General features: G+C 40.8%; 1 protein-coding gene across 1 annotated transcript in view; it reads left to right on the top strand.

The window, feature by feature from the left end:
- Window positions 1–16,552, top strand: part of LOXHD1 (lipoxygenase homology PLAT domains 1) — a 124,101-nt gene that overhangs the window by 52,151 nt on the left and 55,398 nt on the right. Inside the window, exons 15-26 of the mRNA XM_048931717.1 lie at window positions 3,346–3,422; window positions 4,221–4,417; window positions 4,714–4,906; window positions 5,689–5,849; window positions 8,564–8,668; window positions 8,726–8,861; window positions 9,133–9,287; window positions 10,562–10,695; window positions 11,235–11,383; window positions 11,744–11,848; window positions 12,546–12,674; window positions 13,312–13,476. Coding sequence (XP_048787674.1) covers window positions 3,346–3,422; window positions 4,221–4,417; window positions 4,714–4,906; window positions 5,689–5,849; window positions 8,564–8,668; window positions 8,726–8,861; window positions 9,133–9,287; window positions 10,562–10,695; window positions 11,235–11,383; window positions 11,744–11,848; window positions 12,546–12,674; window positions 13,312–13,476 — 1,706 coding nt within the window. The remainder of the gene's footprint in view (window positions 1–3,345; window positions 3,423–4,220; window positions 4,418–4,713; window positions 4,907–5,688; window positions 5,850–8,563; window positions 8,669–8,725; window positions 8,862–9,132; window positions 9,288–10,561; window positions 10,696–11,234; window positions 11,384–11,743; window positions 11,849–12,545; window positions 12,675–13,311; window positions 13,477–16,552) is intronic.

The following is a 16,552-nucleotide window of genomic DNA, read 5'->3' on the forward strand; positions in this document are numbered from 1 at the left end:
TATCTCTATCTTTGGTGCCTGTGTCTCTTGAGAGACAGGGGCATCATCGCAGAATACGGGTGTCGTCATGGAGTCGAGATATCTGAGGGAGAAGGTGCTCACCCACTGCATCCTCCGTGTGAAAGATAAGTATCTCCGTGACCTGCAGCATTTGGAGGTTCCCCTCCAGTCCTGTGGGCCAAGGACAGCTTGTATCCCCACTGCTTTGGCAGATGCTTGGAAGGACCTTCTTTGCTTGCTTCTTCAGAGCCAAGGTGTTGAAGAAGGCTTGGCAAAGAAGAGCAGCCTTCTCTTAATGAGCCTGTGCAGTGAGGTTAGTTAGGCAGAGTAAGCCAGACTCCATCCCGGGGACACTTGCATTTCTGCTTGGCTAATCTGAGGCCAGCCAGTGGACATGCTGATGTTTTCATTGCCTCCATCTCCAAGATGTGACTAACTTTAACTCCTGTAACCTCTTGTTGCTGTGCCCTTACTGAAAGACTCTTTACTGACTTTGAGCTGCTGCTGAAAGTCAGCTAAAGGACAAAATACCTTCCAGCAGGAACACATCTCACCTGTGCAGAGAGCTCCTGATGCTCCTTACCTTTGTAAAAACTAGGCTGTTCTGGCATGTGGAGAGCAGATGTTATGATTAGCAGCTGGCTAAGCAGTTTGCTTAGACTACATCTGATGCCCATATGACATCCATATAGATCTTCATCGCATGTAACACACTGAAATCTCTGTTGTAGTTTTATATATATTCATACTATTCATACACATGGTTATGTTTTGTCTGTTGATTTGAAAGTTGGGTTGTTGTTTTTTGTTTTTTTTTATGACTCTATAGGAACATCTATAACCGAATAGTCATAATAGCTCTAGGAGAACTTTGTCTTAAAGGGAGCCAAAGGAGATGAAGAGAAGATAAGTGGATTAATTGTGAATTTGTGTCAGGCTCAGGATGAGCAGCCAGAAATGATGACTCCCAGGCCTGTGCTTTCAAACTCTTAAAACAGTTGGCTTCAAAGAGAATGGCTTGTAGCTCTTTTTGGAGTCAGTGATATTTAAAATGGTCATTTGATGTTTGCATGTATGGAGAAAATACAACTTCTCCAAGTGTTATTTGTGTAATTACTAGTACCTCATTTGGGTGCACTGCAGTATTATTCCTCCTTTGTGACCTCATGAGACTATAATACCCATGACTGTTGGAGCTGAACCTCAAATCCTCTATGGAAGTCCAGGAATGGACTAGCTGACATTCTCTATAATAGCCTATTTTTCATAATATTTATATCCCAGACCAAAATGAATTTTCAATCATGTAGTCATGAGTTCATGATAGGATACAATTTCACATGCTATAAATTATTACAGTTTTACTGAACTCTTCAGTAATACTTAGTTACATTTTTTTCTAAGCATATGGACTGCAACGTCCCATTTTTTCTCCAGTAAAAGAGAACATAATTAATTCCCCAAAGAACAACAGGCAGGCCATGAATGAATGATGCACTAGGAAACCCCTATGAAAGAACATTTATTCACTCAGATGCCAAAGTGCTCATCATACCAAGGATCCAGAGAAAATTCCTCAAGTTTCACTGAATACACTTCAAAATCTACTTTGTACACATCTGTGTATATACACTGTATTTGAAGACCTACACAAAGATGCACGTGTGTCTGAATTTGTCACACTGAGTGACATGGTTTTGTGGGCATGACAGTGATGGGTTGACTGCTAGACTTGATGATCTTAGCAGCCTTTTCCAACCTTAATTGGATTCTATGATTCTATGAATTCGTCTGGATCTGCTAATCATTCTGGTTGCACACAGGCTGTCATCTGCAAGACTTCAAATGATACCATTCTAATTTTTTTAGAGCATCCATGACTCTCTGGTCCTCTAGACATTCATGCTAGAGTGTCCTTCATGTAACATTTCTGCCCACTTTGGGTGATTGGACATATAATGTTTTTAAAAACTAAGTTCTTTATATGCCCTTGCAGAATCTGTAGTGGCATGTGAATTACATGCACTGAAACTGTATAGAAACTAAGCAACTCTGGTAAAATGAAAGAATATTTTGACAGGTCTTTTGTACAAGGAATATGATAGAACTATGCTGAAAAATTCCATTTTCTGTTGCCTGAAGTATTTATAATGTGTCAATCCATTTGAGTTCAGAGGAAGACTATAAACCCCTGGTTGCAGTCTGCTGCTCAGTGATATGCTATTGGAAATAGGTTGGAGTAAATTTAGCATATTGCAGCACGTGCTGAAGAGAAGGAATACAGTAGCATTGTTCATCCAAATACTTCCTCTGTCACTAGTTAAAGTCATCTTCTTGAGAAAATGATGCTATTCTCATTGCTGAAAGAACCTAATGAGCCACTGCCTTAAGCCAGTTCTGCTGACAATCCTCCATTTCCAGTCCAAAGCAAACTCCTCTCCTTGCCATCCATAGCTGCCAATGTTGGTAGAAATTATTTACCTAGGGACACATCCTCCTTTATTGGATGCATTATTCTTGTCCTTCCTTGCTGCTGATACTACGCTGTACACAGAGATCTGTTTCTTGTGGAACACGTTTGCATCCTGCCAGGTTGGTGGAAAAGGGTGATTGTCCCCCCTCCATCCCTAAAACATCAGCAATGGTGAAGGTAAAAAAAATGAACAGCATGTACACTGGCAGCAGAAACCGCAGTTTTCAGGGCACAAAGAACAGCATCAAGAGAGCAGAAGTTTATTCTAGCTTATGGCTTCTGCTTTCCCGAAAGCCATGCTGAGTTCAGTGGTCCTGGGATGATTGAGTTCATTTTATTTGGTCTTCCGAGTATACAGAAGAACCTTGTCTTTTTGGGATGATGTGATCCCATAACATTTGGATACGTGTCCAAGGATGTGAATCCTTAGCCAGCATCAAGAACTACATGACAGAAGGGCATTAAGGACCAGTCCTACCAGGTAAAATTCATTCCCCAGACCCAAAATATCAATTAATGTAAAGTCTTTTTCTTTTAGGACTTGATGTCTCATCATGCTCCTCTAATGCTCTCCTTGCACTTCACCCTTACTCCATTCCTGACATCATTTTCCCAGTCTTCCCCACAGTTTTTTCTACTCTTCTGTCCTTACTTCACCTCTCAGGCACCATCAAAGCACAGCACCACAGTGAGGACCAACCTCTGTAGTTTGAAGTGTGGCTGCTGTAGAATCCAGTCAGGCTCCTGCAGATCTAACAGAGATCGTTTTGACAGTGGTGTGGAGCTTTAATGTGTGCGGAGCCAGGCTGGATCGTAAGAGGCCTGACAGATCCTAATCATTCCAAGATAACTTGCTTCTGTTTGTAACCCAGATGGCTTGACAAAAATGAGGATGATGGTCAGATTGTCCGAGAATTAGTGCCTGCTGGAGAGTCACCATTGCTAAAAAGTGAGTTTAGCCTGTAAAAATAGGTATGGGTTTGAGATGTGTGTGCACCTAATTACTTGTTTTACTCTACTTAATAATTCATGGTAGTTCACAGCAAATCTGCTGGGCTTTATTTTACCATTCTTTTGCAGCAAGCTGTAGGTCACTCAGAGGAAATGCCTCTGACCCTTAATTCCTAGTTTATGTGTGGAATTAATTTGCATTAAAGAAGATAATTGCAACGTTATGTGTGTAGAAAGGAAGTCTGATTTTTAATTTTGCAATTTGTTACAGAACTGCTACAGGATTTTGTGTATGTGTGTGCTTTCTCTGAGCAATCTTGAATTGCCACTCCTGTTACAGAGAAAAATCCACCAGTTAAGTACTGCATTCCCAGAGAAAAATGCCAGAATATTACACTGCCCTTTTCTGGAGATCTAGGGCTCCAATACTGCAATTTTCTTTAAAAAACACTGTTCTCTGCTTGAGATGCTTTCTGTTTTTATAAGAAAGTTTTTGTACAGAAGAAAGTTTGTACATAGAAGCAAGTTTTTATTTAGAATGAAGAATTAAAGCTATTGAATTAAATTGCAAATATAAAAAAACAGTGAAATCACCCCACTTTCCTGACCTCATTCTTATGACTTGGTAATTGTCTAACTGTGAGGGGAAGGAAAATATTTTTCTGTTTATTAGCCTAACTGCTGTCTCTGTTACGTGTTGTTGTATATATCTAAGGTGTAACAGTCACCTTGGGTGGCTTGCCTGGCTGGAAATGCCACTCACACATCTGTATTTTGTACATGAATCTTACTTCAGATGTCAGTTATCACATCAGTGTGAAGACAGGAGACATCCCCGGAGCCAGCTCAGACTCCAAAGTTTTCATCAAACTCTATGGTGAAAAAGCTGACACCAGCAAGGAGACTCTCTTGGTCTCTGACAACGATCTAGGCAATTATTTTGAACGTGGCCGCGTGGATGAGTTTACTATAGATACAATGGATATTGGGAAGGTAAGAATTAATTGCAGGTGGCAGTGTGCTTTGTGCAAGTGGCTGAATTCAGGATCAGTATGTAGCAAAGGGTTGTAAAAAGGTCTAACATTAAGAAATACGTTTGGTTTAGACAGCTGCTTTAGCAGTCTACGTGCTGGCCTGTGAAGTGACTATTTCAAGTTTATTTTCAAATACATACAGAAATGATTTGTGTGGAAGAGTAGGCTGCCAGGAGAAGTAGATTTCAATGCTGTAAGTAAACTTCATTTTGTTTCTTTCTGCTCTCATGGCTTCTTGTCTATTTTTTTTTTAAGATCAATCGAATACTAATTGGACATGATAATGTGGGTCTCCGGTCTGGATGGTTCCTGGCCAGTGTCCAGATCACGGTTCCAGTCCAGGGAAGGCAGTACATGTTCCCCTGCAACCGATGGCTTGACAAAGACGAGGCTGATGGCAGGGTGGAAGTGGAGGTCTACCCAAGTGAGATTTTGCCCATTGAGAAATGTGAGAGAAGATTGAGAAATGCGTGCTCCTTTACATAGATAGGATTAAATTTGTATTAGTAGTGTTGTTAAGGACCAGGACAGGCATCAGAAAGTTCCTGTCCCAAGGGCCTTACCTCAAGAAGAAGGTAAATCATTCTGCTGTTGAGTTTTTGTTGTTGTCATTTTTCTTTCTTTATTTTTTTTTTCCTGAAAGACTTGGAAAAACATTAGTGCATCCACAGTTCTTGGCCTTTATTACCAATACCAACAGGCTTTGCTTTTTTTGCCATTACGTGCTTTGCTGCCCAAGTCCTGCACAAACACACACCCTATCCTGCCTGTATTACCCCACAGTTTAATACTTGTGAACCAAATTCCTACTGTCCATTTGACTCTTTGCAGAAAATTTGCTTTCTTTTAAAGCTTAAAACTTGCCTAGAAATTATGAGAAAATGTGCTTTTCCTCTGTTCTGTGAAACTCACTCTCTATTATTATATTCTTGGCATTATTTAACCACTCAGTAGTTAATTGGAATGGAATGGAAAAGAAATGGAATTCCCTTTTAAGGCTCTGTTTTGCAGCTCCCTGACACTACTTGACAGTATAAAGTGAAAACTATTAGGTTTTTTTTCTCAATGAAGTGTTGTGCTATCTCATATTTGTCTTGGGGAAGAGTAAGAACAGCCACCTCAGCTAAGTGACCATTTGTTTGTACAGGGTAATTTGATTTTGAACCTCGGCTCTCAGGAGCATTGTATCTGAACTTCTCTGCTGATTTACCTGATTTATTTTTGGACTAGTGATAAACTATGAAGTGTCTGTAGTTACTGGAGACGTGCGAGCTGCAGGCACCAACGCCAAGGTCTTCATGCAGATTTATGGCGAGACTGGCAAAACTGAATTGATCATCCTGGAAAACAGATCGAACAACTTCGAACGGGGAGCCACAGACATCTTCAAGGTATGAATACAGTCTTTTCTGCTTCTAGGGGGGGGAAAGAAATGACCAGCCAACATTCAAATATCAAAAGAATAATTGGCCCAGTCAGCAAGATAATTGGGCTTAACAAAATTGCCAACTCTGCTTGCCTCTTCTGACCTTTATTCATCTTTTTGAGGGCTTTTATATTTCATAGAGCAACTTCTTTTATTCTGAGGAGTTGATAGCAAATGTTTTATTGAAGGATTTAGCCCTGTAGCTGCTTTTTTTACCTTTACATTCAAAAGGAGACAATTACATTAGACTTCAAAAGATCATAAACTTATATTTAATGCCTGAACTGATTTATTGTCCCTATTCAGTTGGGATAAAGAAAATAAAGTATAAGCAATTTCATCCCTGCTTCTAACCACCCATCCCATTTATGACAGGTGTGTTTCTTGACCCGATTCTACAAAGATTTGCTTCCATAAGTTATGCAAATGTACAACTGTCCCACAGATTTTACTACCTGTAGCACTAGACATGTACTGTATATTTTTAATGCCTGAGGTGCACAGCTTGCTCCACCATCTATTGGTCTGGAAAATATTTAGGTCTTTACATCAGTGACCATACCTCTTTCTGAGGAACTCAGCATAGGCAGTGTGTGGGCTGAGATCTGGCTAACCCAGCAGGAGTGTCTGAGCCAACAAGGCTGGCCACCACTAGGTGACTGGGCATCCTCTCCTAAATGGGATCTTGGCTATGTATGGCCATCATCCTCTTATAGCTTGTCTTCATGCTTGGGTTTTCTTTCTCTTTCCATAGAAATCAAAGTTTGGGGCAAAAGAATGGTCTGTGTTCTCACTCAGAGTGGAGACAAGTTGTGATGTCAGGGTATATCAGAGTCATATCCTTCTGTAGTGTTGTAACCTCAAGAGTCACCAACACCTAGACAGCAAAGGACAGAGACCAGATGGAAGGAGAACGAAGACTCATCTGCTGTATGTGCTAACAGAGCAGGGCTCAGCACTGCAGAGGCTTGAGGTCTCTGAATTTGCAGTCCCACAAAACTGGAATCCATTTCATCACTAAAGTTAAGCACTTTATCTACTTGCTTGGATCCATAGGAATTGAGGTGTCCATCCCATTGATACAGGTTAACGGGGTGACTTTGTTTCAGTCTTTTCCACAGTTCTGTGACGGGTGTTTCTGAGTTAATTTCATCACCTCCTGCCCCAGTTCCTTGCCTTATAGAATGGAGTTAGTGATGTTCATCAAATTTTATGGAGTTCTTTAGGACTTAAGAAGACAAACATTTTATAAACTCCCACTTTCTTAAGACTCTCTATAATTTTAAGGTGAGGTTTCTCTGATTTTAAAGGAAATAATGGGGATTAAAGCTAACAATTTTGTGAGTAATAACCATTAGCCACTATCAGGTGTGTATTAAGCCATATGTACAGTCTGGTGTTTCCATAGCCCAGTTTATTTTCTCCCTTGGATGTTTATTGCTGGTCTTTAAAGTTCTGCCCATTTTTTAATTTGGTTTCGCTTTTTTTTTGTTTTTGTTTTTTTTTCTTCTGGGAATGCAAGGCAGAAGCAGTTAAGCAATATTTGACAAACCTTTCTCTTTCATGATTTGAATCTTTGCAGACAGATGTAGACAAGAATAAGATACTGTGATCTAAATGCTGATCAGAAATGTCAGATATGGACAGAGTGTGTGGGATGATTATAGCAAATCTAAGAGGAAAGCAAAAAAAAAAAAAAAAGACACATTCTTTATGCCAAGACAGCTGGATCAATTTTAGTTTTCTGATAAGCATCTTGTGTGCAATTGATTTTGTTTAAATCTACTACGGAAAAAAAAAAATGCTTATGAACTGAAACTTTATAAGCCAAGTTGGGAAATTTTAGCCTGAAGCAAATGTTTGCAAGTTTTATAACATATACACTGCCTATTGGCATGAACAGTCATCAGAAACAGGTCATTGGTTGTTGAAGGATTGCATGGAGTAAAAACCTTCAATCCAACTTCTTAGGTAATAGTACAGACACATAATCTAAACCAACATTTTTTATCTCCTGTATTGACTGCAGAGATGGAAACCTTCCCTTTTATGTAGCCTCTTGCTGCTGATGCATTGTAGTAATGAATGGATTGTATCCTCTCTGCAGTAAAAAAAAAATCTGAGAAGATATTCTTCTCATTTTCCAGATCAGATGCAAGTAGAACAGTCTGTGTTCTTCTGGTGTTCAGGTCATCTGAGCACAGTTTACTGCTCTTCTGCATTCTTGTTATTGCTCCTGACTGGTTCATGTCTCATGCTAGGTATTGAATATATCTTATTTATTTCAGGCACCAAGAAGCCCATGAGCTATTATGATATTTGACATATTCACTTTTAATGCCAATATGAAAACAATTTTGGTGAAAAGAAAAATGAAATGAGCCAGTAAATACGAATTCAGCTCCTATCTCTACCTTGTTGTTCTGGATGTCCTCAGATTAGTCTGTTCAAGTGAGATTTGTGTCACTTGAACAAGTGACACTAGTGTTCAAGTGAGATTTGGTAACAGGAAGTATGAAAACATGGAACAGGAAGGAGAAATTAATGGTGAACTTGTTTTCTAAAATGACCTTCTCGCTTTCTGAGTCAGACAGGTGTTTCAGGTGATGTTTTTAAGAGTCCATTTTTGAAATGAAGATGTCTAATATTCTATCGGGTACTACTTTTCCTTGGTGGCAGATAGAGGCTGCAGATGTTGGCAAGATTTATAAGATTCGGATAGGCCACGATGGGAAAGGCATTGGGGATGGCTGGTTCCTGGAAAGTGTCACACTGAAGCGCCTCGCCACAAAGATGGATGAGTCTGATAAAAAAAAGAAGAAAAAGAAAAAGTCTGAGGAGGAGGAAGAAGAGGAGACAAAGGTGGAAGAAGGAATGGATGTCTATACGTTTGTGGCACACCGCTGGCTAGCTAAAGATGAAGGAGACAAGGAGCTTGTGGTTGAACTGGTGCCTGACGGAGAATCTGAACTGGAGGGTAAATATCAGACAGAATGTGCATGTGTGTGGATAAAGCTGGCAGTTTAGCAGGTCTTAACTGTTTAAACAGCTAATGACAAAGGCTAGAGAAAAATAGTGCATCTCATGTTTTAAGATAGGCGCAAATGTTCTATCACACTCCAGACAAAACCTTTCTTAGATGCAATAGGCCTGATATTTTTGGGCCATGCACCTTTGGGAGCCAAGGATCTGATGGTATATAGCTATTTCTGGGCTTCTTACATTTCCCTTTGCAATTTCACTTGCAGAGAACACATACGAAGTCCATGTTCTCACTGGCACTGTGTGGGGTTCTGGGACAGACGCTAGTGTCTTCCTGAGCATCTATGGCATAGGAAGAGGAGACACGGGTGAGCGCCAGCTGAAAAGGTCCAATAACCTCAACAAGTTTGAAAAGGGCCAGGTAATGCATGAGCTCAACTCACTCGAGCAAGATGAAGGCTGGCAGAGCTCTCTCAGATGTCATTCTAGACATTCCTTACCATCTCTGCCTTATAAGGCTCTGTAGGTTTCTTCTTTCAGCTTAATGCTCAGATGCGTTTTATTTCTGAATAGGATTATTAAAGTAAAATAACCTCAAAACACTTTCCAGAGAAAATTAACTTGGATATTAAGCTGAATATTTTTCTGCGTTGGAGCTACCTTTCTCCTCTTCTTCCTGTAAGCATTCTGGTAATAACACTTCCTGTCGGGAATACCTGAAAACCACAAACTTTATATTGATATTGGAGAGCATGTGTGTGGCAGTTCAAGCACATCAGTGTGTAGATTGCAAATACTCTTCCAAATGCTCTGCTTGATGAGTCAAGGAATAAAAGCAGTATCACACAGTGTGCTATAATCAGGTTACGATCCAATCCAATTAAACAACATCACTATAGATTATATATTTGCCATAAAAAATTCTTATGAAGAAATACCAAGCAAGTATTGTAGCCAGAAATCATTCAAGGAATAATTTTGAGTATCAAAGAATCACAGAGACAATAAGCAGCAGTGGAAAAACTTGCAATTAGGAAAAAAAAAAAAAAAAAAGCCTAAGGTTGTTAAATAAGCTGTTAGCTGTGATTTATGAACTTGGCACGGGTGAAACTGCAACCTGCACACAGTTCTTCGTTCAGTGGGAAGAGCTCCAGGCTGCAAATGTAACATTCCCTGCTCCTGGGAGTAGAAACCCAACATCTACTAACAAGTTAATCACGTTAAGATGCTTAAAGTGTTATGACAACAGGGCCCATCCTGTCACACTAATGCTGCTAATAAATGAGCCTCATGGTTGTGGTAAATGACAAAAATCTGCAGATTGAAATAAAGCACATGGAGGCACAGAGGGGAGTTTCTGTGGAGTTAATGTGTTTATGTCCAGTTCCAGATTCAGACTAGGGGAAATGCTCACCCTACAAGTAATGAGATTTAGGAGAGTTAAACCTATGTGGAGGATGGGATGAGGTAAAGAAAGGAGGGAAAGGCTCAGCAGTTCTGTGGCTGTCACTGCCTCATAGAAGTCAAGCACAAGTGTTAAAGGGAAACAAACAGCACTCTTGTGATTTTAATACATCAATCCTAGGAATGTAGGGAAACCTACAAACATCTTACAAGCAAATTATGCTGTCCCAGCTAACGCCTCTCTTTCCCCCTTCCTGGAAAAGAGTTATTTTCCTCCTGCCTCCTGCACAGGTGGACGTGTTCACCATCAAAGCCATTGACCTGGGTGAGCTGAAGAAGCTGCGGATCCGCCATGATAACTCTGGTAGTAGCCCAAGCTGGTTCCTGGAGAGGGTAGAGATTGTTGACCTCAAGGAGAGCACCACGTGAGCAGCCCAGTGCACCCTTTTCATATGGTTGGAAAAGGGGCCACGTTCTCCCAGACAGCTGGGTGAACGAGGAGTGTATTTTAGGAAACCATAAATACAAGCTTATCATTGAGTGGGAACTTGTTTACAAGATGCACAGTGTGTTGGTGGGTGGGACTGTTCACAAGGACCTCAAGATTGGTCCACTCTTCCTAAGTATGAAATGCCTGAGAGATCCTAGGTTTCCTTGAGTTATTTAAATTCTTCTGAGTGTAAAAAGTAAAGGATTTGGTCATACAGGGCTGACAGCACTTTAAAACAGCACTTTTCAGTAAGTGCTCACTAACCAGCTTATGCATTAAGTTTTCGCAAACAATAGCAAAGCTCAGGGGTGGAAGCAGATGTATTGTTCAGCTTTGGGCAATGTTCATGGTAAATTTTTTGTTTCTTTGCTTGTTTATGTTTTGTCATAAAGCAGCTTCTGATCTGCGCTTATTTGTGTCGTTAAAGCCTGTGAAGCCCTGTGTAAGTGCTGGATGCTGCTGTCATTCTTGCAGGTATTATTTCCCATGCCAGCGCTGGCTAGCAGTTGAGGAAGATGACGGTCAAATTGTCAGGGAGCTGGTCCCAGTGGATGAAGCATTTGTAAAGAAAGATTCAGAAAATGATGGCCAGTCTCTTGCAACGCTGGGCCTGGAACAGAAAGGTAGATGTTAGCAATGTGTTTCTTCCAGTGTGGGGTTGGAAAGGAACCAGATTATTAGCAGTGCTACAGGGCAATACCTGTTAACATTCACTGGGCTGTAATTCAACCCCAGCAATGAAGTTTTCAGGTGTGAAAGTGTGAAAGGAAGAGTGAAAGAAAGAGTGAAAGAAAGTGTGAAAGAGCAGTAGAAGGACATGCAACCAGATAGCTCTGCTCACAGCATATGGCAGGAAATGGAGATTGCAATAGGGCTGTAATCAGTCAAAATAGAACTGAAACCAAACATACACATGCAATGAAAAGTAGCATTCGTTCCTATTCAGACTTCACATTCTTAAACTAAGATATTTTATCTGACAGCTAAATCCACGACATACATTGTGAAAGTGAAAACTGGGGACAAGAAGAATGCTGGAACAGATGCCAACGTCTTCATCACTCTTTATGGGAGTAAAGATGATACAGGTATGGATCCATGTGATGGAAAGAGATAGCACCTCGTTGGTGGATATAACTGTTTGAAAAGACAGGTTGTTGTTTCTTTTTCTTCCTTAAAACTGATTCCTCAATCCTTTTTAGGACAACTGCATGTTCTCGCTGTCTGTGCATATACAGTATTATCTGGGAGCATACCAGCAGCTGCTGTAAATCATTGCCAAACTCTGAGATGCTGATTTGCACCAGCTGCTGGTCTGAAGGCTTTAATTTCAATTATAGAAACAGCACAGTTGCCTGGGACTACATTGCTGAGTAGTGAATGTGGTGAATGATTTGCTTTTCTCAGCAGTGAATCAGAATGCTCCTGAAATCCTGCTCTGCCTCGTTGAGTGGCCCAGAAGTATTTCATCAGCTGATGAGCTGTGTGTGGGGACTGATGCGTGTCAGAGTGGCAGGGAGCTGATGGGTAGCACCCATCTTGCTAGCCATAAACACAGCCCAACAGCACAGTCCCAGAGGCATTGCCAGCAGATCCCTGAAGAAAAGAGCTTTTTGGGGTGGTGATGTGGATACAGTTTGGGTTCAGAGGGCGGGAGGACAGAGCTCAGATCTCAAGATGAAAAGCTGTTTTTCACATTTTATTCATTTCCATTGTTCCACTGTTGACATTCCCAGAGGATTTGTTTCACATGCTGAACAATGTCCTTTTGCATTGCCACAACAGGGATAGTCAGCCTGAAGGCCTCAAAGCTTAACAAGAACAAATTTGAGCGTGGGAAGATAGATGAGTTTACAGTCGAGTCTGTCGACATAGGAGACCTGAAAAAAATCAAGATAGGCCATGATAATGCAGGTAAGATAACATGCTTTGGTAGTTTAGTATTTCTGCTTGATCTGGCATATTATTGTATAAAATAACCTTCCACCTAGTCCCTAGATTTACCTTTTGTTGGTGAATTCTTCCTGCCACTTCAGCTGTTGCTGTCACTATTTTTTTGTTAATACTAAAACAAAAGTAAAAACAACAACAAAAAACCTGGAAGTTTTTCTTGTTCCACATGGGACCATAGATTTCTCTATCAATATTTTTGTGCTGCTTTTGTTTTTTTGTTGTTTTTTTTTTGTTTTTTTCCTGTTATCAAGTGCTAGCTGCTTTCTGAACATAGAAGTGTCTCCAACACAAACAAGAGAAGCTCTGATAGGATATGTGAATTGCTTCCAAGGGATAAATTGAAAACTTCCCTCTTAATTCAAATTAATCCAAGCATTGGAGTAATCAGCACTTTCATAAATGCATCTTTAACTTGTTGCAATACAGAGATATAAAATGTGTTATCTCAAGCCTGGCCAATCACTTGCAATGATCTTTTATGGTTTCTATTCCATTGACAAAAGAGAGGAAGATTAAATTATCTGAGGCCTGGAAGGTAATGATTAATTTTTCTGTTTTCTGTAAAGGATTAGTTATTCCTGTATCTCTCTAACCACAGGTAATTCAAATGGCTGGTTTCTGGAATGGGTGGAAATTGATGCCCCATCCCTGGGACAATGCCTCAAGTTCCCTTGTGGCCGTTGGCTGGATAAATCAGAGGATGATGGAGCCATTGAGAGATTCATCTTCCCTGCAGAATTGCAGACAACAGAATATATCCCATGTGAGCAAAATGCTATTTCCCCAGTATACACCCATCATTACAGAAGATAAAATTTCACTACCTCATACAGTTGTATAGGCTTGGCTTCTCCCTGGAACTGTCTTTGAGAAATTTATGAAGACATAAGATGCCAGTTTCTTCAGTTACTCCAAGAAAGTTCCTCTGGGTTCTCTTACATAAATGCTTCATGTATTTGCAAAATCAGAGTGTCACTAGAAGCTTTATGGCCTTAATTGTGTGTCTTTTTTCTCCCTCTTGCTCTTTCATCTCCAGGTCCTTAGCCGATTTCAAGTTGGCTTTGTAGCCTCCAGTTTCCCTTTGATCTTGCTCCATTCTAACATCACTATTTCTGTTGTCAAAGCAAACTCTTGTTGTGGTCTCACTTCCAAGCCTTAGTCTCTCACTGGTGCCCTTTATATTGCACACACCTCTCTTGCTGAAGGACCCTCTTCCACAGTTTCTCTGATGCATTGCTCTTCTGATAGTGTTGCATCAGTCTACCTCTTTCAAGATTCAGCATTCTCTTCCTTAGTCTTCATTTCCCTCCGATTTAATGTTTGAGGTAAACCCACTGTAACACCAAAAGCCTTCCACCTGCAGTTACTCGTTTAGACATCACTTAGATCTTCCGAATCTCTCTATTTCTGACTCAATTTTCTTCTTTGTAATTAACTGTAAGAATAGCCACACGGAAGACTGTCAATTGCTTCAACTTCATTCTGACTCTCAGCACTATGGTAGAAGCTGAAGGTCTCTTTCACACTGGCTGGCTTCCTTCCAGCCTCCATGTGCATATACTCTGCAGTATGGAAGTTCAAATCTTCTTTCTTTTCTGAAGATCTAATCCTAATTCTGGCGAAGGTGTTTCTCATGTCTTTCTCTCTCTGAACTGTCTGAAGTGGAAGAATGGACGCTCCTTGCTTCCTTTTTCACTTCCATCAGATTTATACAAGATATCATAGTCTTTATGTTAGAAAGAATTTGTAGATATGTGAACCATAGACTCGTGGCTCAGGTTGGAAAAGATCTTAAAAATCATGAAGTCCAACTGCAGCCCCACCATACTGCCATAACAGCCCTCCCCTAAGTCATGTGCCTGAGCACCACATCCAAACGGTTTTTCAACATATTCAGGGATGGTGACTCAACACCTCCCTGGGGAGCCTATTCCAATGCTTAACAACCCTTTCTGTAAAGAAGTTGCTATGTGTTCCTATGTAACATGTTCATATAAATTAATATTACTCAGAGAACTCGTATGTGCTTCTCAGCAGGTTTTTCCATATTATCCCAGTCAGTGTGCATTTGGATGCAGATGTTGACTATATAATTTATTAATGTTCCAGCTTATAAGAGTCAGAGTTTCTGGAATGCCATGCTGTTGAATATGCTGTGTGTAAACCTGATTTTTGTCAGCTGTCCACATTCAGCATATGAAAATAATTGGCCAAAAGTCACGCTGAACTGAGCATCAGCTCAGGCAGTTTCACCATTTAAACCACTCCCACCACACTATTTACCACATTCTGGTTCCCTAAATACTAACCTGGCACTTCCAGTCTGCCAGAGGTGTCTAAAATAACTGCTTTAGATTTGGATGACTCGTGCCAGAATGTTTTCTTGAGGAACAAATGATGAAAACATGTCATCAGCAACCCAATTAAAACCATGCCTGTGGGGATACTGTTTTAAAAGCACCATGTAAATGGAATGGGAGTCTGACAGCTGAAAGTTGTGTTGCCAGTGACCTTGTTACAGTGCCACTTTGCTGATTCAGTTCTAAGCTGATATTAATATTCAAGCAGCAAGAGCAAGCAGCACAGACTTCAGCAGTGAAAGTCATTTCTAATTCATAATGCATAGCATGTGATTTTTGGTCTCCAGGATTATTCCCCCCCTTATGCATTGGAGAAATGATGCTAGTTTACCTGGAGCAAAGCAGAGCAGATTTCATTGAGTTGGGCAGAAGGAATATTAAGTACCTCCAGGCTGACTCTGTTGAAGAAAACTTCTTCATCTCCGTTCTCCTGAGAGCTGTGGTTAGAGAGCCTGATTTTTAATGAATGATTCAGCTCTGATATGCTCAATCAGAGTTACTCCAGCATTAACAGATACGGTGCCAGGAGTGTCCCCTCTACCCGAATTGATATTCTGGATCTGAAATGTGGCACAATACGATGCTGAGTAACAAATAGCAGGGATGACTGGAGCCACTGTAGCATGGGAGGGTGCAGATGACAGCAGCTGAAATGACTGGAATGTGGAAATTGGTGGGCAGTGTATGAAGGAGAGACCTGGTGGTAGCATCAGGTGTTGAGATCTGTGCTTGTGGGTAATGAGATGGAGTGCAGGCATTGTGCCTGCCCTGCAGCTAACAGGGGTTGGCCACAGTATAGATTCACCCATAGATTTCAGAGAGGATTTAAAGAGAGGGAGTTGGGACTCAGTCTAGTAAATGGAACTTGTACGTCCTCATGGTGATAGAGCATCTGATCTCACAGAACGATAGAATCTCATTCTTATCAACAGATGTTTGGTCATTCACAAGCAGGCTCACAGATTCATAGGTTTGGAAAATAATTCACAGAATCCCAGAATCATTAAGACTGGAAAAGAAATTCAAGGTCTCCAAATCCAACCCCAGTCTGTGCCTCCAGGTGCCATATCTCCGCAGTTCTCAAGCACCTCCAGGGACAATGGCTCCACCACTTCCCCAGGCAGCCTGTGCCAACAGCTGACCACTTTTGGAGAATAAATTTTTCGGCTAACCCTGAGGAAGATGCCTGTGTTTTCTCTTCTGGCTCTTTCTCCAAACTTTATTGACTTCTGTACTTGTATTCCTTTGGCTAGGAGTACTACTTGATGTACAGACATTTGAACACTGGTTTCCTAGTAAGAGAGCTGAGCAGCATCTCACTTTGGAAACTGGAGTTGGACGTGACTTGGCCAAGGATATTCAGCAAACCTGTAACAACAGAGCCTGGAAAAGAGACTCAGGCTTATTCCTCCATCAGTTCTGTTCCTCAGCAATTCCAGCTGGATTCAAGACTGAGAAGCTGTGAAGACAGAGAAGGAC

The sequence above is a fragment of the Lagopus muta genome, chromosome Z, assembly GCF_023343835.1.
Source record: "Lagopus muta isolate bLagMut1 chromosome Z, bLagMut1 primary, whole genome shotgun sequence".
Taxonomy (NCBI): Eukaryota; Metazoa; Chordata; class Aves; order Galliformes; family Phasianidae; genus Lagopus; species Lagopus muta.